Source organism: Dasypus novemcinctus, chromosome 9 (assembly GCF_030445035.2).
Source record: "Dasypus novemcinctus isolate mDasNov1 chromosome 9, mDasNov1.1.hap2, whole genome shotgun sequence".
NCBI lineage: Eukaryota > Metazoa > Chordata > Mammalia > Cingulata > Dasypodidae > Dasypus > Dasypus novemcinctus.
In genome coordinates this window covers 42,687,873-42,708,502 of record NC_080681.1, presented here as the reverse complement: position 1 = coordinate 42,708,502, position 20,630 = coordinate 42,687,873, and the positions used below count along the sequence as shown (strand labels likewise).

General features: G+C 36.1%; 2 protein-coding genes across 4 annotated transcripts in view; one reads left to right on the top strand and one right to left on the bottom strand.

The window, feature by feature from the left end:
* SPATA1 (spermatogenesis associated 1) overlaps window positions 1-14,632 on the top strand; it is a 103,165-nt gene extending 88,533 nt beyond the window's left edge. The window contains exons 14-15 of one of the 3 annotated variants that reach the window (XM_058303254.2): window positions 1,856-1,925; window positions 12,010-12,096. In XM_058303254.2, coding sequence (XP_058159237.1) covers window positions 1,856-1,878 — 23 coding nt within the window. In that variant the 3' untranslated portion in view covers window positions 1,879-1,925; window positions 12,010-12,096. Of the gene's footprint in view, window positions 1-1,855; window positions 1,926-12,009 lie in introns of all 3 variants that reach the window. The other 2 variants (XM_023589393.3, XM_058303255.2) reach the window with 2 other exon arrangements.
* CTBS (chitobiase) lies at window positions 345-19,841 on the bottom strand. Its single transcript, XM_058303256.2, has 7 exons — window positions 19,602-19,841; window positions 16,645-16,783; window positions 15,520-15,728; window positions 11,990-12,161; window positions 9,674-9,771; window positions 9,169-9,330; window positions 345-1,011 (listed from the first exon to the last, which is right to left on the bottom strand). The coding sequence occupies exons 1-7, from the start codon at window positions 19,767-19,769 to the stop codon at window positions 820-822; spliced, it is 1,140 nt and encodes a 379-aa protein (XP_058159239.1). The 5' UTR covers window positions 19,770-19,841; the 3' UTR covers window positions 345-819.
* Window positions 19,842-20,630: the final 789 nt, after the last annotated feature.

Sequence of the window (20,630 nt, the reverse complement as noted above, 5' to 3'; positions counted from 1 at the left end):
ATGATAAGAAAACTAACCAAGAAATAAGAAATATAAAAAAATGAAGGAATACAAATAATTGGAAGGGAAAATGACAGTGAATAGAATCGGTTTCAAGTTATTCCTATTGTAAAATTTCAAATATAATTTAGTTAGAAAATATTTAGCTCTAAGCTACTAATTCAAAATATTATTTAGCTATCTTCTTGTAGCATTTTTAATCCTTTATATTCTTTGTTTCTTACTCACTGTCTGGAGGTTTTAAGTAAGTCTAGTTCATGTACCACAAAGAAAATGAGTGCTATATCAAGTCAGGAAGCAGAAAAATTATCATCAGTTGATGACCTTAAAGAAGAGACACTAAATTGCAGGTTTTTAATTTAAAATTTATTGAAAAGAGTAGACAGAGGAAATTGCTTCTCAAAGATTAGGTTTTAAAAAATGTATTCTAAGCAAACAATTTCCACTTCAAAATATACATATTTTAAAAATGAACATTGATTTGTAAGCATATATTTTAACATCATGGGAAAAAATTAGCATAATGAAATTCTGAAAACAATTATTTTTAATTAAATTATAGTGTTAAAACATCTTGCTGAGGAATATTTAAAATAGTTGACTTGTTTCTTACCTTTGTGTTCATAAAGCACTGAATATATGTATTTTTCAAATTGAAGCAATCACTTATTTGTTTTTTGAGCATCTTAATAAAGAAGATAGCAATATGACAAAAAATTGTATACATATTAATAATATTTATCTTCCCAAAAAACTAGATCAATTTACACAGATCATTTTTCTAAATCTTTATAGTTTTATAAAAGATGTTCATCTCTGTCATAATGTTGGCTTTAAAACTTTCCACATTTCTTCAGTTTGCTGTTTGGCTACAGAATCTCCAGAGTAGTCAAGACAGTTTCCATTCCACATGCCAATGCCCCGTAAGCCATGGTTTTGTATATACGCTGCCTTTAAAGAAATGCTTTTAGGGTTATCATACCACACTTGATGAAAATGGCCAGCAGGATCCTATACAAATAAATTAAAATGGAAATTTAAAGTATTCAGTACAATAAAAGGGAAAATTTCTTCTTAAATCAAATGATTCAAAAATGATACAGTAGGGTGATAGGAAAGTTTTATAATGGATGGTGGTGATGGTAGCACAATATTGTACAAGTAATTTACACCATTAAACTGTACACTTAAAGTGATTAAAATGGGAAATTTTAGTTTGTATGCATGTTACCAGAATAAAAATTTTTTAAAAATCATAGAACTGTACAGCACAAAAAGTTAACCCTAGTGTAAAGTATGGATTATAGTTAATAATATAACTATAATAATATTGTTTCATGAATTGTAACAAAGCTACCACAATAATACAACATATTAATATTAGGGAAAATTGTGTGACAGAGTGGATATGGGAACTCTGTACTTCTGTATGATTTTTCTGTAAATCTAGAACTGCTCTAATAAAGAAAATTTAATGATGCAATGAAATAATACAGTTTTTAGGGTACAATACTTTCCAGCTCTATTATTCCATGGTTTTATTTATAATAATTTCTAGACATTATTGTTTATGGTACTTTACACAAACGAGCTTACCAATATAATCTATTTTAGATCCCTCTCATTCCCTAAGATTCCTTCCTTGGTCTGATCCAATGATTATCAACCAAGATGCACATCTGAATCACTTACGGGACTTTCGGAAATACAGATTCCTGGGCTGGCTGCTAGGACATATGTTTGTTTGTTTTGTGTTTTAATGTTCCATTAGGTAATTTTGATATGCAACCAAGGTTAAAAAGTAGTACTGTGGTCCTCTAAAACCAGCCAATATACTCTTTTATATTCCCTACAGTTCCTGGAAGTGTGCCTAGTTAGGAGCTCAACAGATGAACTTGTTTATGATAAATCAGCCAAATCAAAAGGTAAATTGCAGTGAGGGAGGAAAGTACCTCCTTCTTTAGGTCTTACAGAGTTGATTTTAATAGCCTATCAGGTCTGCTCCATGGGGATGACCTAAGCACACACCTGTTTAAGAACTATAAATTAGACTCTGGTGTTATGCTCACTTTCTATCCTGTAAGGGTCTTCTCTTGAGCATCATCTGCCTCTATCTAGTACAAAGTATCTCTCAGGAGACATGTTAGCTATTGGATAAGGTATAAAGGTTAAAGGAAAGAGAGAGCAGACTGAGCAAAAGGGTAAAAGGAAGGGGGGAAGGACAGGAGGCAAAAGTAGACTAATCTGTGACTAAAAATAATTTGATTTTTATATACATCTGGGAAGCTGTTTTTAAAGGCAATTCTGCACAAATACCAGTAATATTTTTAAGGTAGCCCTACTGGAATTAGAATAGTCTTCTAAGATGACTACTTTGAATGACAAGAGTCACTTAGTAAATGAATAACATGTGGCAGATTTGCTTATAATAGACTCATTACATACAAAGACATCTTACATACAAAGATATGGATCTTATAGTTCATTCTTCAAAATCTTCAGAATTAGTGATATTGAAGGGTAATTTCTGAGAAGATGCTGAACTAGAAAGACACAGGACTCTCTTCTTACCCAGAAAAATAGCTAGAGGACAGGCAGAAACAGCCTGGAAAAAAATGTTCTAGGGTTTAGGACAGCAGGGGAAGGCTGGACACCACCCAGAAAAGAGAGGGGCACAGGAAAAGAATCAAGGGGGCAAAACTGTGAGTTAAAAGTAACAGCTGCAACTGCTGGCCCCCTCCCCCACCCTACAGACACTTTTGAATTCTCAGGCCTCAAGGCCTGTGGCTACAGACTAAGCGGATGCCAGGGATCCACCTTCCCAGGAAAGCGAAGAGAGAGGAACACAGCCTAAGGCTAACTTAGCTTTTGACCCACAAATTTGGTCTGCTGTGTCCTTCCAGCCCTTCAGCCCTTCAGGGCCAGGTGGGGCTGCATCTTTTGTCTTGGGAGCAGTCAGTGGACTAAAGAGATCCGACCCTCTCAATCTCCCTATCTACTGACCAAGACTGGTTGTTGAAGAGGCAGAGGAGTGTGTAATTATTCCCTACCTAGGAAAAGGAAGGAGCTGCCAGCAAAGGTTGGCAAACTGCTTCTGAGAAAGTCTGAAATAAAACTTTCTCAAGGCAGGATCCTCTATCACGTTGATCCAGTCCATGTTGCAGCAAACACACTCCAACCAAGCTTTGAATTGAAAGCCCTGCCAAAGAGCACCATCTCCTGGCTGACCAAGGAAGTGCATGTGAAGAAATTAAAAGTATACAAGAGGCTTTTTCCGGCCTTTACAGACTCCCTCCCCAAGGCCCTTGGAAGTGGGTCTGCAACCCACTACTGGGCCCAGGCTCTGATTTGAGCAACTAACATGGACAATCCTAAAGATCTGGAACTGGATGAACCAAGAATACAAAGAACAGCAGTTACACACCACCTCCTACCACTAAATCACTGCAAAAGAAAAGTTAAGCATCTTAGTAAACTTAACCATCCTAATCAGATGCCTAGATATCAGTCAAAAATTACAAGCCATCCTAAGAAAATGGAAGAAATGGCTCAAAAAAGGAATATATCAAAGCCCCAAAAGAGATACAGAATTTGAGACAACTAATCGGCAAGATTCATACAAATTTCCAAAATCAAATTAATAAGTTGAAAGTTAATATGGCTAAAGAGATAAATGACATCAAGAAGACACAGAGTGAGCCAAAAAGAAGATTTGAAAACTTTATATAGGAAAGTAACAGAGCTCATGGGAATGAAAGAACACAATAGGTAAGATCAAAAACACACAGAGGCAGGAAGCAGATTTGGCTCAACTGATAGAGCATCTGCCTACCACATGGGAGGTCCAGGGTTCAAACCCAGGGTCTCCTGACCCGTGTGGTGAGCTGGCCCACGCACAGTGCTGATACACGCAAGGAGTGCCGTGCCACACGGGTATTGCCTGCATAGGGGAGCCCCACGTGCAAGGAGTGTCCCCTGCAAGGAGAGCCGCCCCACATGAAAAGAACACAGCCTGCCCAGGAGTGGCGCCACACACACGGAGAGCTGACACAGCATGACACAACAAAAAAAGAGACACAGATTCCCAGTACCACTGACAAGAATACAGGTACAGAGAACACACAGTGAATGGACACAGAGAGCAGACATCAGGGGCGGGGGGAAGGGGAGAGAAATGAAAAATAAAATAAAGTAAAATAAAAATCTTTAAAAAAACACATAGAGGCATACAACAGAGACTCGAAATGATAGAATAAGAAATAGGTGATATTTGAAGACAGAACAGCTGAAATTGAAGAGAGAAGAATGGAGAGAGAAAAGAATGGAAAAAATTGAGCAGGGGCTCAGGAAGTTAAGTAATAACACAGAGTGCAACAACGTAAGTGTCATGGGAGTACCAGAAGAACAAGAGAAGGGAAAGGGACAAAAAGAGTATCTGAGGAAATAAAGGCTGAAAATTTCCCAACTCTTATGAAAGAAATGAATTTACATGTCTAAGAAGTACAGAGTACCGCAATCAGAATATATCCAAGTGCAGCATACCCCAATCAGAACCTATTCTAAGACACACACTACTCAGAATGTCAAACATGAAAAATGAGGAGAATATCCTGAGAGTAGCCAGGGACAAGCAAACCATCACATACAAGGGACTACCAGTAAGACTTAGCACAGATTTCTCATCAGAAGCCATGGAGGTGAGAAGACAGTGGGATGATACAGTTAGGATACTGAAAGAGAAAAACAGCCAGCCAATAATTTTTTATCCAGCAAAACTGTCCTTCAAATAAAAAGGTGAGTTTAAAATATTCACAAATGAACAGAAACTGAGTTCATAAAAAAGAATCCACATTTGCAGGAAATAATAAAGGGAACTTTAAAGCCAGAAAGAAAAAGACAGGCAAGAGAGGCTTGGAGGGAAGTATAGAAAACAAGAATAGCAGAAAGGATAACCAAAAGAGTAATAAGAAAGACAGACATATGAAAACCAAAGAATAAAATGATGGAAGTAAACAAATGCATTTACAGTAATACCACTGAATGTGAGTGGATTAAACTACCCAATCAAAAGATATAGGCTTACAGAATGGATACAAAAACATGAGCCATCCATATGCTACCTAGAAGAGACTCACCTTAGACCCAGGGATACAAATTGGCTGCAAGTGTAAGGTTGGAAAATGATATTCCACGCAAACAGTAACCAAAAAAGTGTAGGGGGAAACAGATGTGGCTTAAGTGATTGAGCTCCCACCTACCACATGGGAGGTCCCTGGTACAGTTCCTGTTGCCCCTAAGGAAGATAGCGAGCTGGCATGACAGGCAGGCATGGCAAGCTGACACAACAAGAGACACAAGAAGAAAAACATAGTGAGAAACACAATAAAGCAGGGAGTGGATGTTCGTGGTGCCTCCCAAAGAGGACAAGCAAGACAGTGAGCTGATATGATAGGCAGGCATGGCAAGCTGATGCTGATGCAACAAGAGACAAGAAGAAAAACATGAGAGATACAAGAAAGCAGGGAACAGAGGTGGCTCAAGTGATTAGGTGCCTCCCTTCCATATTGGAGGTCCCAGGTTTGGTTCCTCATGTCTCCTAAAGAAACAAGGAAGAGGAACAGACACAGCAAGTGCAAACAACAAGGGGGTGGGGAGAAATAAATAAATAAATCTTAAAAAAAAAAAAGAAAATGTATTACTTTTAAAAAAATGGGCAAAAGATTTGAATAGACATTTGTCCAAAGAAGAAATAAAAATGGCAAAAAAACACATGAAAAAATGTTCAACATCAGTAGTGATTAGGGAAATGCAAATCAAAGCCACAATGAGATATCCTTTCATACCTATTAGAATGGCCACTATTAAAAAGACAAAGAACTACAAGTATCAGAGAGGATGTAAAGAGATAGAACATTTATTCACTTTTTTGGGGAATGTAAAATGATGCAGCCACTGTGGAGGACTGTTTGGCAATTCCTAAAGAAGTTGAATACATATTTGCCATGTGACCTGGTAAAACCACTACTGGGTATATACCCAGAAGAACTGAGACCAGTAACTTGAACAGACATCTGCATACTGATGTTCAAAGAAGTGTTATTGAGGATTGCCAAAAGATGGAAACAACCCAGGTATCTATCAGCCGATGAATGGAAAAACGGTGGTGTATATACATGATGGAATATTATGCAGCTGTTTAAGAAGAAATGAAGTCATGAAGCATATGACAACATGGATCAAGCTGGAGATCAGCTGAGTGAAGCCAGCCAGGTGCAAAAGGACAAATACTGTATAACTGCGCTATTAGGAACTAAATATATTGTTTAATCTCATGGAGTTAATAACTTGAATATGGGTCACCAGAAAATAGAATGAGGTTAGAGAATGGAAAGCTGAGGTCTAACTTGTGCAGAATTGGTAAAAAAAGATGTGTGTTAATTTTTAGAAATGAACAGAAAAGGTGAAAGAATAATGTTTTTAACTAGCAGTCCTATTATATGCATATGATAGTGTTTGAAAGGGAAAGTCTAAGGTATGCCTATTACTAGAATGAAAGCTAAGAAATGCAACATGAGAATGTATAACATAGTAATACCACATATGTAATATGAATATGGGTAAAATTGCATATATAAGACTTTTTCTTTGAAACTGAACTAATATATGTTAATACTACAAGATGTTAATATCAGACCCCCCAAAAAACCCATTATACTAAGCAAAAGAAACTAGACACAAAGTACAGCATATTGTATGATTCCATTTATATAAAATGTAAATATAATCAATTTTAAAGATGAAATTAGATTAGTGGTCATGTAAGGCTGGGGAAGGATAGAGGGATTGAGAGGTGATTGCTAAAGGGTGTGAGGATTTTTCCTTGGAGTAATGAAATTGTTCTAAAATCTTTTGTGGTGATGGATGTCCAATATTGATTATACTAAAAGCCATTGGTTATACACTTTAGATAGATCATTTGGTACATGAATATACCTCAACAAAACTGCTTAAAAATAAATAAATGTGCAAGAATAGCCAGAAATAGCTATTTACAGCTGAGGAAGCATACAGAGATTGGAGGTGAAGAATTTTCTTGTTTGTTTTTGTCTGTTTTTTATTATTATTATTTAAATGAAAATTCTCTATTAATGATTGAAGTAATGAATGCACAACTATGTGTTTAAACCAAATACCATTGATTGTACACTTCAGATGAACTGTATACTTTATTAATATGTATCAATAAAATTGATTTGTTTTTAAAAAATCTTCATAATTAGACAAAGTCACAATGTTCTAGTAACACTTGCAATTAACTATTAAAGGCAATTTTTAGAACCTGTACCTGAGTTTAGAAAAATTTTGAAGAATCAGGGGCAAACCCAAAGCATATCTTTGAATTTGCCATCATTCTAGCTAATACTTTTAGCTTAATACTTTTAGCTTTTTTGACATTGTTAAGAAATTTCAAATATCTCAATACAGTGAAGGATCAAAGGATGAAAAACTGAGGATATGGATGGTTTGGTATATATATGCTTTTCAGAATACTGAGTATAAGATGAAACTGCTATTGCTGAGACAACATAAGACAGTAAGATTCTCTTCAAACCCGAAAGAAACTTGATTTTAGTTGCCACAGAATTTTACAATGAATGAAAATGGGAACAAGATAGTTATAAAAAGATTGTTTTCTAAAGTACCGTTAAATGGTCTTCAGAGTTATTAAAATATTTCCTGAATACTGAGATGTTAAAGAATACATTCTTGCATCTTCTTATTGAGGAAAAATTAAGTCAGAGATTACAAAACCAGCACACAGTAGAATACACCATAATTCTATATCATATATTTTAAAATAATACATAGTACTGCAGCTTTTACCAAACTAATATCCAAAAACATTGTTCTTTCTGCATGTTTAAAAGAGTACTATGAAACTGTAGAGTGCTGTGAAACAGGGTTGTATGTTAAACAGTTTTATGTACTGCAGCACTGATTAAATCCTTTAATGTAATGCTATACATTATAAATCTCCAAGAGAGACATAGAGTATACTTTCCAAATATATTAGGCCATGGAACACATGTGTGTGACTAGGTATGTGTGAGAACAGACTTCTGTGAAATAGTTTGACAAAAACAGGATTACAGTATATTCTAGTTTAACTAATAGGTATATAGCTTAGATTCTAAGGTTTAGAAAACTCTACACTAAAGCTTTCTATATAATTGATATATAGGTGTATACCTATATGTCAGTTATAGTTGATTAAATATGATGTTTTAAAAATAAATAAATAATTTTAATTAAAAAAAAATAAATATGATGTTCGCAGTCATTTGTTATAAATGGATATCAGACATTACTCAGGAATATAAACTCTTGCTAGAATTAGCTTTCATCATATAGTTTTAGGGCTCCTTTTAAAGTAACATAATCTAAAGTAAATTCAAAGACTATTTAGATTTTTGAGGTGTGAAAAGTTTTTATTATGCTAAGGTTAAATTATGAAATATATAACTTTTCTTGGCAACTTTGGTATAGCAATTTGTATTTATCAAATACCAACTCACAGAACTGCTATTCATTTACTTTATTTCTTAAGGTTTCCTTCTTGTAATATTTTTCTCTAATGTTAACATTATTTATAATTTGTTTATCTTATTTCACATAGTTTAACTGGATAGTGAAATAAATTTGAAATGATGCAGTTTTTCCATTTCATTGTCCATGATGAGACATCTGTTCTCAGCCTCCTTCCTCCCCATGTAAAAGCCTCATCAGAATCTTTAGGCTACTTTGAAATGGTGACATTCAGAGCTGGTAACCTGTTTTGGCCCAAAGTCCTTTCAAAAGGCAGAAGCCATAATAACATAATTGTCTAGAATTAAGGAAATCCTTTTTGTGATATACATGTTTTTATAGTATCATCTAAAATCACAAGTAGCCCTAGCAGAGCAGTTCCACTATTAGCATAACTATAATTGCTCACCAGGGAACTAAACTACCTGATTATACAGATTCAAAGATAAGTTTACTCATGTAAAGAACATTCAGTGCCTCAAAAGACAAACGATAGAAATTCTTAATAACAAATATCTGATTATAAAAATATTCACTTATGAAAACCAATAGAATAAATGTCCATAACTTGTGAAGTCTTACTTTGTAGTTATAATAAGGAGCCTGCTGATCTTTATTCCACTGACTTCCAGAAATAGAACTATTTACTTGTTTCATGATCATTTTATAGGGTACCTGACGTCCTGCAGCATCACTACAAGGAGCCCCCCGGAAAGGGACTTTTGCAATGGTACAAACATGATCCTAAAAATACAAAAATATTCATTTTATAATTATCAACTAAGCAAGTCTTAAGAGCCAAATCAGAAAATATGATTAAAAATTATATGTTAGAAATAAATATGCTATAAATAGATAACTTGGCTACATAGAAGAAAAGTTAAATTAACTTTTATTATTAAATAATAATGCATAATATTTAGAAGCCCTCATGGAATTAAATAATTAAAATTAAACTGTCAATTTTAGTCTTAAGCTATTATTTCAGATATTCTAAATACAGTTTACATATTTCTAATGAAACAAATCAGACTTTAAAAATATAATAGAAATAGAAAAAATTACATAACAAATGATGTGTTCTTACCTCAGATAGATTCAGACAAGTATAATCATAACCATACCAGGGAATACCCATTACAAGTTTCTTAGGGTTAATGCCCATCTTAAGGTAGTCATCATATCCTAATTCAATAAAGACAGAAAAAACATATTTTTTTCTCTTCTTATGTCTGATAAGGTATTCATATACAATATGCAACAACATATAATCTATGTTTGTAAAAACAGGTACAATTTATATTTAATACTAATACAATGTTTCTATAATATAGAAATCATCCCTTAAGAACTATAAATTCTATATCTTGTTTTCTAAATAACTCATTTTTGAATAATAACTCCTTTTTGAAAATATTTAAAGCAGATGCAATCAAATTGAAGCAATTCACGAAATTTAATTATAGGAAGAATGACATTTCAGGAAAGCCTGCTAATTCTATTAACTGTTACATTGTATAGGTAATATTCTAGGTTTTAAAGTTTCAAAAAAATTCTGTAAGTCTAAAAATTTTCTAGCATTGATAGTCTCAGAATTTCTTATAAAGAGCATAAGTCAGGGAGTGGATGTGGCTCAAGTGGTTGAGCGCCTGCTTCCCACATGATAGGTCCCAGGTTGGTTCCTGGTGCCTCCTAAAAAAAAACAAAAAAGTAAACAACAAGCAAACTCATTTTTAAAAAACAACTCAGGGGAGCCAATGTGGCTCAGTGGCCGAGTGCTCAGTGGCTGGGTTCAATCCCCAGTCCCGTTAACAAAAAAACAAAACAAAACAGCGAAATCATTTCATGTTTTACAAATATCCCATAAGAATGAATTACAGCTGGGGTCAAGAAATGTCCCTTCCTTCCTCTAGAAGATAATCTGTAGTTGTAAGAGACAAAGAGAAAAATGAACAAATTCTTGGTATTATTAACTCCTTTCTTGCCCAGTGCTACAAAATATATCTTCCAACCAAGAGATGTTTTCAGATTAGCAGAATAAAGAAGTTAAAACTTTATGGGAAATAAGAAAGATGAGAAAGCAAAACAAGAAAAGGGGGAAGTAAATCTTATAGAGTATTGACAGTAAATGGGCCAATCTGTAGTTTAAAAACAAATTGAAATTTGTTAATTTTACATGTATTATACGTTAAGTGGACTTGTATGAACTAGGGAGGAATTCATTCATCATTTACATAATTTCTATAAGAAATGTTCTAAACAATTTGAAACAAAATCTGTAAGTTAGAAACTTCTTCCATATGTATAATAAATGAAAAACAAAACTATTTTATCTATGTTCATGTTTCAGAATAGAAATCCAGGAATTTGGCAGGATAGCTTTTATGAAAATTATACTTAGAAGTTCTATATTATCACATAGCAAATAATTCAATGCTTCCTAAAATATATTCAATGGAGTTCTTCAAGATTTTAATAATGTTCTATGATGAGTTCCTTGAACAAGTAAGTTAGTGATATGCTGAGTTAAATACAAACCTTTAATATGTAAATACAGAACCAAATTGTTATGTTTCAAATCTTAAATCGTATATGCTATGATCTGACTATTCTACCCAAACAATTAGGATATGATAAAATAAGTTCAGGTTCTAAAATTTTACCTCTGTATGAACAACAACAACAAAAAATTATATATCAATCAACAATTAAATTATGGCCAACTATCCCAGAAATTTTAAGTTGTACCTAAAAGATAGCAAGCAATCTTTTATATATTGGCAGATGGGATACAAACCGATGCATATTTTGGAAAGGCTAATGCAACATCTATGTCATATGAGTGACAGGTCAGAAGAATTCTTAATTCTAATAGGAAAACAATTTGTAATATGCCACAGATACTAATATTAAATACCAAGTAAGATAAAACCTATCCTATCAATCGTGTAGTAGGTACCAACACTAAAACTATCATTGCTATTAAATTATTTAACATTGGTTATTTCAACAAAACTCTCTTGTCAAATTCTAGATAGGTAAATATCTTCTTCATGTGGTTTCATGACAAGAGTTTTGGACCTGAAGTTAGAACACCTGTATGTGAGGCTCAACTATATAATACTTAATAGTTATTCAAACATGATAACTTAAATGCCTTTAACTCATCTATAATATAGGGTTAATAATAATATACCTAATCCACAATGTTGTTATAAGAAGTAAGTGAGATAATGTGTTAGAACGCCTTGTAAACTTTAAGCACTCCAAATTAAATGGTTTTTATATAATGTTTAGATAGGCTTTAAAAATGGAAAGTTATATAGAAATACCAAATTATATCTTAATTTTTGAGGTTCTGGAATTAACATTATTAATAAATGATTATTTTGTGTATTCTTACCAATTAATGTCTGATTATAGGGAGCATTGGCTGCTGCAATACATTCTGACCAGACCTGACTTTGTTCATCATAAGACATCACAAAGAGAAAGTCACAAGCATCTGCAATTCCAGTATAATTATAGCACCTTCTGTCTATGTACTTTGGAGACCAAGCAACATCAAAGGTTACCTGTGGAAAAAGACATGCTATTTTATGTAACATAATCAAATATGCATATTATGTCAGATGTTTTGTTGACTATGTGTTCTCTTGCCTCATACTACCAAGAATAAGAACTGCTTATAGTATATGAACTTAGTGTTTAACACATACAGAACTAGAACAGTTCTAAGAAATATATTTTTTGCCTAAACTGGACTTAAACAGCCATATATTTGGATGTACAGTGACCATGGCACTGTGCAGAAGACTGTTTTCAGATGCTAGGCTGGTAAATCAACTGATTGTAAGAGACAGGTGTAATGACCTTAGGGTATGGAGGGGTAGCCAAGCCAACTGGAGAGTAAAGTTGCACTAAAACCACTCAAATACAAAAGTTATTTTGAATAGAGTGTAAGTTAAATAGGTCATCTGTTGGTATCAGCTGACTGTCCATGGTTTGGGAGTTTGAGCTCTATGATTTACAATTAGATTATTCGGTAGGACTGGTCCAACATTTCAGTTTGAGAATAGCAGTATTTTATGAACACATGTATAGATTAATTTGTTCACAGTGTTGAACAAATCACTTAAATGAACTTCTTCTATAGAAATATTCAGATAAAATTTGTGTGATGTATTTTCTTTCATTTTGAATAGCAAGCCAGTCTTCAACAATGAGGGATCTCTTTAAAATATTTATCACCTTAACCAAATATTAATTAGCCTTATCTTACATGTGCAAATGTCCTAAAACTTGATTAAAGGTTGATTTTTTTTCTCTCATTTAGGCACTCAATAAACACTGGCTAATTATTACCAAAAAATATTGAGCTACTTTAGGGTAAATTTTTCATAATATGGCCAATTTATTCTAGCATAACTCTTTTTAGGACTTTCTCAAATTTCTTTCTAATAATACTGAGTATCAAAAGGCAGGAAAGGAAACTCTGCTTTACGAGTACAAGTTTTCCTCCATAGCTCTCCAGCACAACTGGTTATGAAGTAAAATTTTTATATATTGGACCCTATGCCTCCTATTACAAAATGGAGACAGATTAAAAAAATACCCAGAGGAATCAATTATTACCTTTAAGGAGGTAAATCATTTTTTACCTTACCTCTCTCCTGAACATTGTCACCTGGATTTCCTGTCATGATTAATATCACTTTCAAGAAGGTAGTATTAGTATATAAACAAGAAATTTAAAGGCCTTGGTTCCAGTCTTGGTTCTCTTGTAACACTAGGTCTATGCCACTGGCTAAATCACATAAGGCATCTGAATCTGTTTTCCTACCTATAAAATTGAGGGTGTATAAAGAGGTCTTTAAGGGCATTTTTATTATAGTTCTTTAATGTTATGACTACAGTTCTGTAAATCATCTTTTCCCCAAAACTCATTTCTGCCTTCAGACCCTTTATTTAGTCTTTTTTTTTTTTTTTACAAATTTAATAAATTTTGGATGATTTTCTAACTCTTTCTTCCTCCCTCACATCCCAAATCAGGCCTCACATTTCGATTTGAGTGATCTCTTACAGTTGTTTTCTCCCTTCCCTTCCATTAATTCATTCAATATTTATTGAACACTTGTTGAGTGCTAGGGCTGTGCCATCATCCCAATCCAAGCTGTAAATTCCTAGCTATTGGATTACTTGCCAGTCCTTATTAGTTTCCCTTTCTCCTACAGATTACTTTACACACTACTATAGAAAAATCTTCCCAAAACACTATTCTACACATGTAACTCATTACATACCGAATAAAATGCATACTCCTCAGTCTGACATTCTGGATCTTCCACAATCGGACCTACCTCTGCAACTGTGTCTCCCACTAATTCAACCTTCATGAACTTGACTGAGTAGCCCAAATTGTTCTATTCACCTCTGCAACAGGGAAATAGATATTCCTACCACAAGATCTTTGTTTAACCTCTTTCTCTTTGCCCTTTCACTATAACTTAAATTAGGACTGCAAACAGGTTTTTTCCCCATATGCCAACTCCAATCTATTAGTAACAATATTTAGAGAATGAAGAGATTCTGAGACCAAAATTTGTGAGGAGAGGGTGTGGTTGCCTGCATGCCAGGTATTTACTATTCTTGATCAAAACTGAACTTATCTATAAAAGTTTAATTCCACACTGACAAACCTTCCCTAACTTGTAGCCACAACGATGTTAGTCTTCCTATGGTATTTATTATTTTATAAGTGGTTCTCAAATTCATGATGACTACTTGTAGCAGAATTACTTTAGGCCCTTGGTAGAAATACTCTCTAAGCTCTGTCTCAGATACACTGAATTAGTCTCTGAGAATATTTTTAACAACCACACCCAGGTGATTCTGAGACAGGTTTGGGAATCATTGGTCTGTAACACTCATAATGCTCTATCTTGCATTAAAATCTTGTAATACATGTCCTACTTAATTAGATTCAATTTTTTTTAAAGCAGGGATCATTCATTCACTCAATAAACAATTTTTGAACACTGTTAGACATCAGGGAGCTGTTCCTTGCCTTCATTGTCTAGTCTAGTAGTTCTTAACCAAAATTGGGCTTAACCAAGAGCCTTTGAATAATCTCTGGGAGTATGTCTTCAGTGCATGAGTGTGTGTGTGTGTGTATTAATTATTTTTTTAAGTGTGTGTGTATTAATTATTTTGTTTGTTTGCTTTTTAGGAGGTACCAGGGATTGAACCCTGGACCTCATACATGCAAAGCAGGTGCTCAACCACTCAGCTACACAGATTCCCCTCAGTTATCTTGATATGTAAGCAGATTTGAGAATAACTGATCTGGGAGCACATTATCCTTTGTGTTACCCACGTATTTCCTAGTAAGACAGCACTGTGCTATGATCTTCTGCAATTAATCAAACACTTCATGGCAATTGGGGAAGCACAAAGCCTTTTGTCATAGCTCTGACCAACTGGTCCTTTGAGACTTTTTTTGGCCTCAGGTGTTTGCAAGTAGTTAAGTCTATGGAACAATGGAGACACTTCCCCAGAACTACTCTACTCTTAGGCAAGAGCTATTTCTATATTGCACAGAAGCAGGGCCTAGACAAATATGCCCCATCTGATTCTTGTTGCCCCAGTTGTATTTCTAATACTACTAACCCTGCTGCAAGGCAAGTAGATGGGTGAACCAGTGTTATTTTTTGATGTAGGTAGAGAGCAGGATTTAGCACTATCTAAAATTCCTTAAAATTCCTCTAATAAGAACTTCAAAAGTTCCATTAAATTTTTTTCAGAAAATCTGTGCTGAAATTCTTTTCCACTCTATTACTACAAAACAGAGACACTATTAGTCACACCTTAATAAATACATTTTGATAGGGAAAATATATAGAGTTTCAAAAAAATAACAAATAAAATTTTTACCTGAGATCCCTCAATTTCATGATGGAAAGACTCTGTGGTTTCTTTGACTAAAGCAGTTAGTGCATCATATTCAGGTGATGAACAATTAACTTCCTGCTCTATGTCTATATTAATTCCATCCATATATTGTGCTTTGGCCAAATTAATTTTTTCAGCTATCCAGGATGCTCTGAATGTAGGGTCAATGATATCCTTTAAAGATACATCTCCTATGGAAGAAATATATATCTTTTGTGCAAATATACTTTTTTTAAAAAAGATTTATTTATTTTGTTCCCCTCTCCCCTGTGGTCTGCTCTCTGTGTCCATTCGCTGTGTGTTCTTCTCTGTCTGCTTGCATTCTTGTCATGTGGCACCAGGAAACTGTCGCTTTTTTTGTTGCATCATCTTGCTGTGTCAGCTCTCCGTGTGCGCAGCGCTACTCCTGGGCAGGCAGCGCTTTTTGTGCACGGGGCAGCTCTCCCTTGAGGTGCACTCCTTGCACGTGGGGCAACCTTACTTGGGGGCACCCTTGTGTGGCACGGCACTCCTTGCACACAGCAGCACTGCATGTGGGCCAGCTAACCACACGGGTAAGGAGGTCCTGGGTATGGAACCCTGGACCCTCCATATGGTAGGCAGACACTCTATGAGTTGAGCCACAACCATTATCTGCAAATATATTTTTTATGGTTTAATGACGTTTGCATCACTAACCCATTCCCAAGAGATCAAAATGTCTTTAAAACATCTCATTATTTTGAAGTACTAAGTTCCCAATTTAAGTTTTACAAATGGAGAAACAATACACCAAACTAACACAAAGCCATTACCCATTAATCTCCAAAATAACTTAGTTATTAATTAGAAAAATCATTCTCAAATTAGAAACAGAAATTGTAGACCATGACTAACTAAAGAATATCATGCTAATTAGTCATTCACATTTTGCCCAAAACCACACAGTATTTTATTTAACTCTTTAAAATATTTTTATTTGTGAAATGAATTAAACAGTAACTAAGATTTTTAGGATGTTAAAAAAAAAAGAATCCAGATAAACATAGAAAGCAGGACCATGGCAAATAATATAGATCAATTTACCAATTGGCTGGATGTATACATTTGGTAAAAACTGTAACTTACCTTTTAGCACTATTCTGGCTCCTTTCGAGTGAGCATAGCACATAAGTTCTGAATCATATTTTCCAAAAGCTGCCACAGTCGTAATGTGTGACCAATCATAAGATTTCCATGTTTTCTGTCCAACATCAAACACAAAGACCTGCCAGAGCAACAGGTATAATACCATCACTTATCATGCTGTCCATCCAAAATAATATGACCTAAACATGTATTATATGCTAGGCATTTGGTGGTACTGGGAGTACAACAGTTAGTAAGACATAGAGGTCCCAATAGTAGCAGACCTAGAAAGTGAGGAAGGGCAGACCAGAAAGTAAGTAGCAAATGCCGAAGCCTACAAGCAGAGAGAGTATGGTAGTTGTGTAAACTAAATATTTGGTATGGCTAATGCCTAGAATTTGGAGGGAGACAATGATAAAGAAACAGGGAGAGTGATAGGTAGGGGTTAAATCATGAAGGGCCTTGTAAGCCATTTTGAGAAGTTAGTACTGACTTCAGTACATCCTGAGGGTAAGGGGAGAATAGCAGGTTTTTAAAAAGATGAATTGCATGCTTAGGTATGGAAAAATTCCTCCAGCTGAAGTGGAAAATGGATTAAAGAGGGGCCAAAACTGGAGACAGAATATCTAATAGGAAAGCTATTGATGGAATCCAGGAAAGAAATGATAGTGGGTCTCAACTAAAGAAGGAGCAGTGAAGATAAGTGAACAGATCTGGGAGATCCTAAGGAGGCAGAATTGGCAGGACTCTGTGACTAAGGTAAGAGAGAGGGGCAGCCTTTGATAATACTCAAGTTTCTGGCTACTGCGGATGCAGCCATAGATAATGCATTCACTATAAATGTTTTTTTTGAACCTGCCTTCTTAGAATAGTGTTCAAGTCACATTCTAAGGCAGCTAATGTTATGTTTCTCCAGTAGTTTTTCCCACAGATAATTCTAGAAGCACAGAAGTCTCATTGATGATTTTTATTTTAGTCCAAGGCAAGTGTTTATTGTTTCAGCAAATATTTATTGACTTCCAGAAGCACAGAAGGCTCATTGATGGCTTTTATTTTATTCCAGATAAAGTGTTTATTAGTTGTTTCAGCAAATATTTACTGAATTCCAAACATGTATAGGGAGGGTAGTTTGCCAGGTACTGGGGACATAGAACCAGAGAGCCCAGGCCCATTAAAGAGTTAATTATTTAACTGCAGTTGTGTTAGGGCTGCAAAGGAATACAAGGGACCAAGATAGCTTATAAAACGGGCCTGATCTCTTCTGGGGGTAGGGAAAACCTCTCAGGACTACACACATAAGTGGGGACAGTGTAGGGGTAACTATGGACAAAAGAGAACATTTTCAGCAGTGGGAATGGAAAGTGCGAAGGTCCTGATGCCTCAGCAGAATTCTGTTTCTGGAATTGAAAGAAGGCCAATTGTGGCTGGAGCACAGAAATCCTGAAATTATGTGAAATCAGATAAAACTAAAAGGCAGGTAATAGCAAGAACAAGTGGGGCTTTGCAGACCACTGAGGATTTTGTACCATACTGTGAGATCAATGGGAAGCCATGAAAGAGTTTTAAACAACAGTGGAGCATGATAATATTTATATTTTTTTAAAAATGAACCACTGGGCCACTGTGGGGAGAATGGACCAGGCATGGAAGGGTGTGCTAGGTATAAAAGAGAAAACACACATTTCTTAATTTTCTCAATGTATTTTTTTTACTTTTCAAAATTAATTATAAATTGTTAGTCATTTTTTTGTGCTAAGCAGTTGCCCATTGAAAAAAAAATTTCAGAATGTGAAATGAATGGCCCACTGCTTTTAGATATATTTCCATCACAAACCTTATCCCTTATTTTAATTTTAATAAGATTAATTTTTTTAAAAAGATCCTGAGCACCTGGATTACAAAAGTAATTCAAAAAAATTGTTGGATGAACCATTGAAAATATAAGGAAAAAAACAAATATCCTAGTCTCTTGTGTTTGAAAAATATAGCAAAGGTTGGCAGAGAAAAAGATCAATTCACCATGAACAAACAACCTGCATAATGTTTCCTCTTTGTATAATCCGTTTTCAAAATGCCCGCAAATACTGCCTAACTCACTAAGAAGTACTACTGGGTGTCACATTAAGCCTTTCAAATATCAGTGAGGTTTCTATACTAGACAGGCTTTCTCCACAGGCAGATTTTCACCACTTTATTTTTTCTCTCAAGCAATGTATATAACTTTTTAATTGGCATTTAAAAGCCCCAGCTTCTGCTAGATTAAGAACTGGAAGTTGTTCCTATCTCTATTAGAAAAATTGTTCTTTAGACTAGTTGTTCTTTGGACTAAGCCTTTCGACCTCCCTGAGGTTGCCCAATTCCTGTTACAGTCATCAAACTCTAGGCAGTAGGATTATTTTAATATTGCCACCATAAGAGTATTTGATGAAGTTACCAAACGCCTTATAGGTGGGTAGAAGAAAACATTATTGAAAGATCTATTTTGGGGCACCCTTATTGGATGGTTTGTATTGAGGTACTGTACTGGAAAGGGCTGGTAGGTATAGAAAGCAAAGGTAAGCAAAACATTCTTCCTTCTAATGTAATGTTAGGGTGTTTAGATACTTAAACCAGCCAAGTGGGTCTTGATATTTAGGGAGCTCCTATTTAACCTGCCTTCCTGGCTTTTACAACCAGATTCCCAAGAGGTAGAGCAAGATAATGGCAGAAGCTCACCGTTGGATTCAGATCTGGGTTTGAATACCTGCCAGCCTTTTTCGGACACTTAGAGATAGGGAGTTAATCTCTGTGAGTCTACGTTTTCGCGCCTGTAAAATGCAGGCAACCCGTAAACCTGAAGGCCCTCAGCAAGCAACGTTGGTTTCGGTGCCCACACCACCACTTTTTAGGGCTCGGTTCTACTCAATTATTTTCGGCCCTTGGGGACCAGACCCGAGGAGCAGGGCCGAGGAGCTGACCTCGAAGTCGGGGCGGTCGCGGATCGGGCGGCACAGCTCTTGCTCCTGGCACGGGCAGCCGGAGCCGACCGCGAGGGACCGCACCAGCAGCAGCAGCAGAGCAATCCCCGGGGCGCAGGGCGGCGGGCGGGCGAGGAGGCGCCGGCGTCGAAGCTGCGGCGGGGACATGGCTGCGGAGCACCCGGCGGCCAGGGCGAGCGACTGGAGCCGGCCCGGCCTGCGCTTACCGCAGACTGGGCGCGCGGCGCGTCCCCGGGGCGCGGCCGGCGGGTGTGGGAGGTGCTGGGCGCGCACCACGGCTGGGGTGGGCAAGGAGGATGACGGAGAAAGGCCCGCCCTCCCTGTCTGTGTCGGGTGAGCCAGCGCCTGTGGGCGTGGAGGCCGGGTGGCTAAATTAAGCCAAATGTATGTCGTCTCTACCGTTTTTAACTTCCTTCTCCCAGCGCCGCAACACACACACACTTTGCCCCTGTCTGGCTCTGTGCCGTGGTCGATTGTGTATTCCTTATGGAATCTGAAGGTAGTGGAACATCCAAAATGGTTCCCCTTTAGTTGTCCTGGAAGAGATGTTTAAGAAACATGATTAAAATGGTCAACCGTTTTCAAGATACGGATAGCTGTCTTGAGTTAAGATGGCGGTGTGAATACAAGCATCTAATTTTGCTTCCTCCCAGTGAAAATGTAGTACAAGGACAAAAGGATGACGGCAATAAAATTTTGGAAGCTGGAAAGTACAAAGAGAGGTACTGCCCCAAGCCGCTGGTAGTGGGGAAAGCTGAGAAACAATCCAGTTTAAACTAAAGAATCCTCAAAAGGTTCAAAAGGGCAAGTGAATTAGAAGTAAAATTCACAGGAATTAAAAGAGAAAGGATGGAAGGTGGATATCAAAGATAAGGGAGATTAGGTGAAAGCTGCTTGAAAGGCATCTCCAGATTCTTTTCCCAGCTTCATGCCTCTGGGCAACTGCTGCTCTCCCACCCCGGCAAAATTTAGGAGGCTTAATTCTCGGAATGGGTAAATTCTCTGGTG

Excerpts from the sequence above, each read along its gene's own strand:
- CTBS (XM_058303256.2), bottom strand. The coding sequence starts at position 19,769 with ATGTCCCCGCCGCAGCTTCGACGCCGGCGCCTCCTCGCCCGCCCGCCG. Across the intron at positions 15,729-16,644 it reads AGCCAGAATAGTGCTAAAAG|GAGATGTATCTTTAAAGGAT; the intron begins GTAAGTTACAGT and ends TTTCTTCCATAG. Across the intron at positions 9,331-9,673 it reads CTTGTCTGAATCTATCTGAG|GATCATGTTTGTACCATTGC; the intron begins GTAAGAACACAT and ends TTGTATTTTTAG.